The following is a 10,792-nucleotide window of genomic DNA, read 5'->3' as shown; positions in this document are numbered from 1 at the left end:
AAAATCCAAATTTTGTTTTGCTGTGACAGCTGGATAGGCCCTGACCTTGCCATGGAAACTGAATGCTTCCACAAGTTGTTCTGTTCACTGCAAGGGGAAGGTGAGCAGAGATGGTCAGTACAGAGTACTGAGCTCTGTCTCCATGTTTTCTGTAACTTCAGGAGTTCTAGGATGGCCAGTTTGTTCCTCTTTGTAAATCCTGTTGTAAAGCAACTATCACCTCCCTAGCTACTACCTGTTTCACAGGGCTATATAGCAGATTCAGAAAAAAATCCAAAAACCTCAATTTCTGAAAAGTATTCAAAGTAATAAAAGATGAAAGTTTAACAGCATTACATTTCTGATCTGAATAATTTTTATTGATATAGGTTCTTAAATTGCAGTGCAGGCTGGCTTCCATCCTGTAGCAATCCTTCTGCCTCATGCAATTATAGGTCTGTGCCACCCTTCCCAGCCCTGAATAAATCTTTTTAAGTGAATGTGAGGTAGGAAATTCTCATCAAAAGCAAAATTTCAAAAATACATTTTTTTCTGATGCATTATCAAAAAGAAACTTCAAATAGACATAAAGAGGTATACAAATTCATCTAAAATCCTATGGAGAGCCAAATCCAACTCTCAATGTATTCCACTCAACCTTCACTGTAATAAATATTTATTGAATATATACAATATACAAAAGCACTAAACCAATGCTTTAAGACTGAAAATTAATCTTTCCCCATATTGTCCTGTTCCTCCTCAAATAAAAGTTCATTGTTTACCTAGAACACAGAAGAACAAAATAATTTTTCTCTGTCATGCCTTTCTGGCTTTATGGAAAACTTCAGTTAAACAGATACTAAGAGACAAGCTCATGTACTAGTTTCCACTGACCAGCACGAGCTTTCTCATGAGTGACTGAACTTTCATGATGACCTGATTCAACCAAACTGGCACATGACATAGAGAAAATAAGGAGCCATGTGCTTTTCAATTGTAGTTAAAGAGTTGAATTATACTATCAGGGAAAGCAGGAAAACCACGACCATGTGGTTTGGAAATCAAGAACAATGGAACAGAAACAATCCCAATAACTGGAAATAACTTGGGCTTTCATGGGTGCCCTGCCATATTAAATCACACATGGTTCTGCAATACAAGGAAAAATTAAAGCCTGTCTCATGCCTCACTTCTGCCACTGACTGAGCTTGAAGAAGAAAATTAAGATAATCTTTTTATTCAATCAAAGGCAAAAATTACATTTTGGACAGTTAACTGAATAAGCCTATTAATGTGGGGTACAAGAACCGCTTAGCAATTAGCCAATATCCTAACCCAAATGATTATTCACAAGGCATTTCCAGACCTCCTTAAAACTGTATTGGTATTAGTTTGATAGAGTAAATTGTTCTGATACATAATTCTTTGTGTGTCTACTAGCCTGCCTCAGGTTAAAATTAACCTGTTCTTACGAATAGAATCAACTAATTCCCAAGACCAGCTTCTTTCACTTTAGATAACTTATTTTTCTGAAAGACACTGAACCAATGTCCTTCAACAAACAGACTACACTGAGTGATGTGAACTGACCCTTGTGTCCAAGAATGGGGCAATAAAAGGTATACACAAACCTCAAGGCGAATGAGGGCATACTCACTATGGCCTAATCACACATTAAAAACATTCATAGAACATCAAAGGAAATTTTACATTAAACTTCCGTTCCAGATGAACAGCAAATCACTATCTAGATTTCTGTTATTCAAATTCAAGCAGTAACAATAGGCAATGTCTTCACACAAAAGGAAAATTAGAACAGCCAGCTCTATGTCCCATAGTACAAGCACACATACACATATTTTCCCCCCTAAAACTAAAAGTAGATCAACTTACATGGCTCTCTGGCAATGAACTGAGGTACAGTGTTGGGCAGAGGAGTACTGGGATTTGGAGTCCCTACTAGTTTGTTCTTGGCCATCTTCGTGTTTGCCTTAGCAAACTCTAGTCGTAGTGTTTGCGGAATTTCAGGATCGAAGCGGATGCCCTTTGGAAATAAAGAACAAATGGAAGATGTTTTCATTTCCTTAGAGTCAAACCGGAATGGTGACAAAATAAACACTCCAGTAAACCCTGGCCTATCAGGAAAAAAAGGTCAGCAAGTGTCCTCATTCTCACTATTTACTCAGAATATACGAAACCCCACAATACACTGTATCTAAAAAATTGAGTTACATGGACTTTCACCTGTCCCTTTTCTTTTTAGAGAAAAACTTTCAAGTTGTAAAACTGAAATGGGCATATTCCTGCACAATTAACAACTATGATGGCCATTAATGAAAATGAACAGTATGCATACTGACAAACAGAAAGAAATACTGTGTTAACACTGGAGAAGAGATCCGAAATCCTGAGGCCTGCTCTCCAGTGTTACAAATAGAACAACTCCTCCATGTTTTTAGTTTTACTACATATAGAGAAAAAGAATCCCATTTCAGTCTGACACAGAGCTCAACAAAGGTAATGTTGCAGATAGCCAAATTAGATAGAAATATTACGGGCAGTCAGACAGGGCCAGGCCCTCCAAGGAGATAACAAAGGAGACAAGAAACCTTACAACTGTGGGAGGGACCGAGGCTCCTGCTGTGAGACAGAGACCAACAAATGCTAACCTCCCTAAAGATTAGCATCCCTGATCGATCATTACCCTGAGAAAGCCAAAAAGAATTCTTATCTGATGGCTACAAGATAAAGTCCTGTTTTACATTCACGGCCCCTTGCTATGTGACTCTCTTCCCCATTTGCTCCCAGATTTAATCAATTTTACCTGAGGAATGATGCTTGTAATCTCATTGGTTGACCATAGTTTTGCCCCACCTCTTGTCCACCTAAGCCAGTTCCCATTTTTTCCACCTTAGCCCCACATGGTTTTACACTATAAAAGTCCCTGGAAGAGACAGCTTCTGTGGGAACAACCTGCTCGGGCTCCCCACCTGTCCCTCTCTCAGACAGGATCTTTCTTTCCCTCAATAAATATATTCTGCTCATAACCTCCGTCTGCTCTTAAAATTCATTCTTAGGTTTTAGAGAACACGAACTCATGCAGGTCAGGTCGGGAGATCATTTTTCCCCATGTCATTTGCAGGTTCCCTGTATCATTTAGAAGTCACCCACCTGAGATCAGTTTTTGTCCCTGTATCTGTAATATACGTAATTCTCTTCAAAGACAAGAATAAGATGCTTGCATGATTTCTACTATAATTAATATCCTTTATCTTAGCTTAATTTACAAAACCTGAACGGCTTATGTTATAAAATCCTGATTTTACTACGCTTGGCTTACAGGCTACATGGACAAAGGATTACACAGGCCAAAGAAATGATAGTAAATACTAATAACCCTTGTCCATAGTACTATAGTTCACCTTAAAAACATACATCATATGATTAATCATAAAAACTACAAAACTTAAAGTCTTTTTCAGAACCTACCTACCCAAGAACTTCTTTATTACTAGGCATATCTAAGAATCTAGTGAAAACTAGGTTCAGTGCCATGAACACTGTGCTCCTGCCGGTGTCATGGATCCTACACTGGTGCAACACCCAAAATCCCATGACGTTTGGGTCTTAAGCTGAGTACCCTAAGTACTCCATGTAGTACTCTGGACGTACATATGTGGGCCTGATAGTCCTTAGACTCTTTTGTTCTTAACGAAGTTGAAGTAAAACAGTAATTTCCACAAAAAATGAATGAAACACTTCTTTTTTTTTTTTGAGCGCTCACTCTTTTATTCAAAATGGAAAAACAGCTCTCAGCGAGCAGGAGAGTACAGGAGCAAGCAGGAGGGTGAACAGCAGTTCCGATCTGGCCGGGCCGCCGGGCGAGTGAGGCTCCCAACTACAGCTGGAGACTTGTCAACGTGGACAAATCCGCGTCCTTTCCACCTCCGCAAGGGGCCGCGGTGCGCGACAGCACCATGGAGCCCCGCGCCCGCCCGCCCAACACTTCATTTTTTGACTGGACAATAATTCTAAACTTCACAGGCTCAGTTACAAGGGAGGAAGAGCCTGGACTGGCAAGTAACAGCTACAGGAGAAAATGAAGGGTAACAGAAGAGGTGCTCAGAAAGGTACAACGAAAGTCACAGATGGGCCGGCCAGATAGCTCAGCGGATTAAACTGTCTGCTTAGGCAGACACACGGATCAGGTTCAAACCCCAGTATGCTGTGCTGAACCCTCCCCTGCTGACAGTCTCTCCGGGCCTGCTAAGACTGATTGAGACTGGGAATGTGGGTGCATGCCTATAATTCCTCCCTCTGGGAGGCTGAAAACAGGAGGATCACTACGAGTACAATCTGTGTAGTGAGATCCTCCACTAAATACATTTAAAAAATAAAAAAAAGTGACAGAGCCCTGACTCAGATATATTGGTGTGGGTAGAAATTCTTTGTGAGCTTGATATATATTAATTCTTGAAGAAACCAACTCAGGGTACCAGACTGGGTAGGATGATGTCCATTTGTGTAGAACAAAAGCGAAAAAGAGATACCAGTTTTATGAAGAATAAAATTTTTTTAAATTTGGGGTTTTTTTTGTGTGTGCTTTTAATTTGGGAAACCTCAATAGTACAATCTTGCCAAAAATATGTGTAAGGGAAGATACAAAGCTTCATTTGCTTTGAAGCAACATTTGCTTCCACCAGCTTCTAATTAAGAAGCATTTACCTTATCAAAGCTACTATCTCAAGAGAATAACTATTTCCAAATATGGACCTGAACAGCTGTGGCTTTGCTTGGAGACAAGATGATCCCTGGCTGTAAAATATGGTATGCTGTAGGATGTAGCTCAGTGGCAAAATCCTTGCCTAGCAAGTGTGAGGCTCTGGGTTCAGTCCCCAATACTGCCAAACAGGCATGCTATAGAAGGATTTGTGTATTCACACAACACCCCATCAAACACACAGAGCAGTCACTTGCTGTCAATTTTAGGTCATCTTTCTTTTTTTTTTTTAATTTTAATTTTAATTTTAATTTTTATTTATTTATTTTTTTTAGGTCATCTTTCTGACAATACATTCCATCACCTTTTCTGGGAAGAAAGAACTCTCTTAAACCTGGGCTCACATCAACATGGGGAACTCACTGCAGGCCACAGAGGGTAACAAGAGCATTCTGAGAGAAGTCTGTGGTCCTCTGCAGCTCTGAGCCTTAGATACTGAGACCAGCTTGCTTACCAGAACCAACTTAGGTTCTATGCAATGTACTCGTCTTTTCAACAACATGGGTTGGTGGCTCTTACCCTAAAATATGCGGAACTGAATCTCCCAATTCCCTCCCTTTCTTCATACCCCTGTTGTTTGAGCTAAAATAACATCAACATGATGTTCCAAATCAAAGTTCCAACATCCTTATTAAAAGGGGGGAAAAAAGCTCTGAAGTTAAAATGACCTAATTTGTTTGGCAGCTTATACACAGGCCAGAGGCTTAGAATACAAGCCACATTCCTCCAACATCTTTAGCAGCAACACCATATTTGGTAATCAATATCCTGCTCTGCTGAGTTTCTCTCCATAGGGATTAGCTATGCCCAAAACATTTTAAATGTTAAAGTATGATAAAGAGGAGACAAGAGAAGGCCAGGGTAAGTAAGAGAGAATACATGGGGGGGTGGGCAGAGAAGACCTGCAAAATACAGGAAAAAAATGGAAAAGAAAAGAAGTAGGAGACATGGAAAAGAATACCTTGTGTTTTTAATTAAAATCTAGTAAGATTTTAATTAAATGAGAAATTACCCTAAAATATGCTGAATTGAGTCTCAGTTCAGCATATATGCTAACTAGAGGCTATAGTTACCCTTCCACGGAATACTCATATCAGGTGTAAAGACACTGCAGACAAACAGCACATCTGCCTCTGGCTGTTTCATGTACAGCTGTTTTAAGCAAGGCAGCGAGTGCCTGGGAAAGCATTATGGCGGAAATAATGGAAGAGCATGAGTTCACCAGGTGGCAGTCAGTCCGGGAAAGGGCTCAGCACATTTCTGTGTGACAGGATGCAGACAGGGTGTGTCTTGTGGAGGGGGAAGAGGCCTGCAGAAGCAAGTTGGGGTGAGATCACAAAAGACCTTTTCTGCTCCCAGTGACAGCTCTGGAGTGTGTGCAAGCTGGAGAGCCGCAAAGGTTGATGTGTCGTGGAATCAACTAGAAGACTTGCTAAGCAGAGTGCCCAGCCCTGTGACAGTGTTGTCATTCAGCATGTCTGGGGTACACTTGACAATTTCCATTTCTAACAAGTTCTCAGGTGTTGCTGTGCTGCCTGTGCAGAGACAACATTTGAGAATCAAGGCTGTACAGGGTGTAACTCTACTGGTGGCAGGAAAGAAGGTGCGACAGACCAGGGGGGAAGCAATAAAGCAGCCTGCAATGAGAGGTGGGTTGGGATGGCTCGGATGATGGTTCTTTGGGAAGTGCACTCAAGGACCAGTGTTCCAAGCTGTACTCTCACCACAAGTGGTTTTTCAGACAGATGCTACTTGAAGTGGCCAAACAAGTTGTACTTTTAACAACTATCCCTACTCTTACCTAAAGGAATCATTACTATGACGCCAAATGAAGCTTTGGTAATTTTATTTCTTTACTATGTATCAGCTGTCTATTTCTCTTTGGGGGATTTCATCACTTTGAAGACAGACATACAAAAACTGGGAGTAGGCAGAGTTGAGCCCCCTAATCTTACTAGAAAAAGGTATCTTGCTGACATGCTCCTCATAGCACCTTAATACTCAACAAGCCTTATTCTGCACAATAAATTGTGTTTGAATTCTAGCACCCTAATACAATAAAGTGTTTCATTTCTATAAGGTACCATCTATGCGTGGGTCTTTATAATTATCCACAATTACAGTGAGTTTGTAGATCTTTGACACTTTTAGGATCAATGAAATCATTCATTTATAGAAAAACAGAAAGGTAAAAAATGAGGTCAAGAGATGAGTACTTACTAAATAAGATGTCCATGGCTATGCTACATTTGGTTAAAAAAAAAAAAAAAAAAAAAAAACTACACAATGGTTGCTAGTATAGGGAGGAAAGGAAGACAAGACTAAGAATGTGTACAAGGGTGTGTTGTGTATATACATGTATTTACAGTGGTATATGTCTGTCTAAGGTCAGAAATGTTTATAATAAAATAGCCTATTAATAATAATAACCTTCAGGGAGGGATTCAGACATATTTTTGCATAATTGTATATTGTTTGCATTTTTTACATTTTTTTTTAATGTATTTAGTACAGGATCTCACTACACAGATCAGACTCATAGTGATTCTCCTGTTTTAACCTCCCAAACCCTGGAATTACAGGCATGTGACACTCTAATCTCAATCGCAGTCTCAGGGGGTCAGGACATGGCTCAGGAGAATAACCGCTTGTCTGGCAAGCTCAAGGGCCTGAGTTCAATACCTGGTTCCGCAAAAAAAATAAAAAAAAAATAAAAAATAAAAAAAAAAATCAATCACAGTCTCAGAACATCGCGAGGGCAAGGCATGCCATGAATTTTTTTTATAAATGTGTATTATTTGTAAAATCCTGTACAGAATTTTTAGAAAAGAGGGTAAGAGCTGTGGTTCCCTACAGAGGGACACCACGGTAGTGCTCTACGACACAGTACTCAACCAGTGAATCCACAGAGGAGGCAACGCTGGAGACAGCACACCTACCCAGTTGCTATTTTCTGTTTACTATGTTCTACAAAGTCTATTAAGAAATAATATAATTTCAGTCTTACAGAATAATTTGCAGATTTATTGCTGCAAACATAGTACAAAGAATTCCTGTGCATCCTTAACCCAGACTTATCAACTCTTTCCCCATTCCTTCTCCTCTGCTTTTGTAAGTACACTTATACATAGACGCAAACACAGTTTTTTCCCTGAGCTATTTTAAGTACAAACACAAATGTCCTATTACTCTTTATTAAAAACAGGGGCATCTCCTTGCTTTTCTGGCCCAGGACCAAGTTCAGAGTTGTGTAGAGCATTTATCTATCAAATCTTTTTGGTTTTCTCTAATCTGGAAAAGTTCTTCAGTCCTTGTCTTTCATGACCTTTGACATTTTTATGAATACAGGCAGTTTATGTTATAAATGTTCCTCAATTCAGTTTTATCTACTTTTCTTGTTTAGGTACAGGTTACGCATTTTTGGCAGGAATTTTAGAAGAGACGTGTGGTCCTGCTCAGCACTATATCAGGAGGCACTTGATGTCATTTTTATCCCATTAGCTGTGATATGAACCTTGATCGCCAACAACTTTCTTTAATGTAGTTACTAATCTTTTCCTTTTTTAATAAGCATCATCAGGCTATAAAAATACCTTGTGTGCATCAAAACCACTTTGTACTTTTAACTGTTCCTACCTAAAGTAATCATTACTATGAAGGCCAAAAGAGACTTTGGTAAATTTTTTTTTGTATTTTAGGGAAGGGTCTACAGGGTGTTCAAGGTCTCACTATTAGATTGGACTTGTAGTGATCTGCCTGTTTACAGCCTTCCTAAGAGCTGGGATTATAGGCTTGCGCCACCACACCCGCGCCACCACACCCACTCTCCGACTCAGAGCACTCTGGGGTCAGGGCTGGCAACGCAGGCCCAGGGATGGAACCCTGGGCGCCTGTGCCTGCTTTCAGGCACTTTAATCCACTAAGCTAGGGCCAGGGAGATGGTTCAGAATAAGCGCCTGCTTGGCAAGGCAAGGGCCTGAGTTCAAACCCCGGTTCTGCCAAAAAAAAAAAAAAAAAGTTAATCCACTGAGCTATTTGGCCAGCCCTACTGGTAATCTTATTATTTCTTCACTATGTATCAGTTCTCTATTTCAAGAGAAGGCTTTTACTTCCACACCCTTTATTAATTATTTATATCAGTACTAGCATATATATAGTCACATTTTATTTAGTATAGGAACTTTACGTATCATTTACATTACATTAAATATTATAAATAATCACAGCTGATTTAAAAAGCACAGGAGGATGTGCAGGTCATATGCAAATAGTACACACAGTACATATTTCATACAGCATCTGGGGATTTGGGTGTCCCTGGGGGTCCCAGAAGTGAAGCCCTCATGAATATCAAGGAATAGTATTTATCTTGGTGTTCAAATTTCTCTAGAGTTGTTGTACTTTTGCATGCACACATGCAACACATAGGCTTTCACATTCGTATTTGCTGCATCATTTAGATTTATTAAAAATAAAACTTAGATATATTAAAAATTCATAATGACAGCATTGATTCCAATTCACCATGAAGTTAACTCTGGCATTTTCCTTTATGTGTCTGCAACTCACAGAATCCCAGCTTTCCTTATCTGTAACTTATTAATTTACTTGCACAATACCAGATTGTACATAGTGTAGTTTCAAAAAAACCCAGTAACTCCAGTTTGATATTTATTTACAATTTTTTTAAAGATTGAAGGCATACAGTCAGTATGTATAGCCAAGAATTTGAGGGCTCTAGGTGTAGCTCAGTGGTACAGCAGTTGCCTTGCATACACAAGCCCTCAGTTCAGCCCACAGCAACCCAAGACATAAAACAATAATAATTTGGGGGGTTACTCTTCCCTATTGTCCCTAACTTTCAGTATGGTTTTTGTTATTTATTTGAATTACAGTTAGATTCAGTCATTTCTGGGGTCTCTTTCTTGTTATCTCTGGATTAAGAGCAGCTAAAAATGTTACATCATTTTAAAAGATGGAATTGATTCATTAATCCATTTATCTTCCTGTTTACTCAATTATGAAGTTTTATAAATGTTAACTAAAATGCTGAGGATAAGCTGGGTGTGGCAGCACATGCCTATAATTTCAGTTACTTGTGAGGCTGAGGCAGGAGGACAGCAAGTGTTGCAGCCTGCCCAGGTAACTTATTGAGACCTTGTCTCAAAATAAAACACTGTTCAAAGCTGACCCAGAAGCAGTTCAGTGTTCCCTAAATCCAACCTCGTCATGGGGAAGAGGAGACTGAGGACCCAGGACTTACATTTCCTTTACCCACCTTTGAGTTAAGTCTCGACTGAAGTTCTAAGTAACCTAAGTTCTTAAATATCACTTGTTTAGTCAAATTATTTTTCAATTTCTAAAATATGCAGAAATATAAAGAGTATAAAGATAATTGAGCTAAAGTTGTAATAATGAAACACTGCTCAGTATTATAACAACAGAGCTAAGCTCTAGGCCAGTGTTGGAAGGAGGGGAATATTCTTTCTCAAGTATGAGTTAGGCCTGATGCCTGTCTTTTTTGTTTGTTTTTTTAATGAATTTAGGACAGGTTCTACTGGGTGTATAGGGTCTGACTACATAGATCGGACTTGTAGTGATCCTCCTGTTTTTAGCCTCCCAAGCGCTGGGATTACAGGTATGTGCCATTACACCCAGTCCCAACAGCCATCTGAGCTCGCCCCAGGGGCAGGGCCAGCACGGCATGCAGGGGATCAAACCTGGCTACTGTGCTCTGCCAAAGCAGGCATTTTAGTCTGTTGAGCTATCTAGCCGGCCCTCTGATGGCTGTCTCCCTGGTGATCCTGAGGATCACAACGAGTCTGACCTGTGCAGTGAGACCCTGTAGTCCCTTGTAGACCCTGTACCAAATACATTAAATAATAATAAAAACATCCTCATTTCTCCCTCTTCAACATTTCCCCCCCCAAGAAACACTAGTCTGCTTTGCTTACATATATGGAATGCTTCAGACGGATATAACCACATGACAGTGGTCACTTCCGATTTATTTATTTATTTATTTATTTA

General features: G+C 39.7%; 1 protein-coding gene across 3 annotated transcripts in view; it reads right to left on the bottom strand.

The window, feature by feature from the left end:
- The window catches only part of Rbpms (RNA binding protein, mRNA processing factor), a 175,223-nt gene that overhangs the window by 54,732 nt on the left and 109,699 nt on the right, over positions 1-10,792 (bottom strand). For all 3 annotated transcript variants that reach the window (XM_004633291.2, XM_023717613.1, XM_004633290.3), the window contains exon 5: positions 1,876-2,026. In XM_004633291.2, coding sequence (XP_004633348.1) covers positions 1,876-2,026 — 151 coding nt within the window. The remainder of the gene's footprint in view (positions 1-1,875; positions 2,027-10,792) is intronic.

This window comes from Octodon degus, unplaced genomic scaffold (assembly GCF_000260255.1).
Source record: "Octodon degus isolate 3935 unplaced genomic scaffold, OctDeg1.0 scaffold00053, whole genome shotgun sequence".
NCBI lineage: Eukaryota > Metazoa > Chordata > Mammalia > Rodentia > Octodontidae > Octodon > Octodon degus.
Note: the sequence above shows the minus strand (reverse complement) of the source record. Positions and strands in the feature narration are given on the sequence as shown.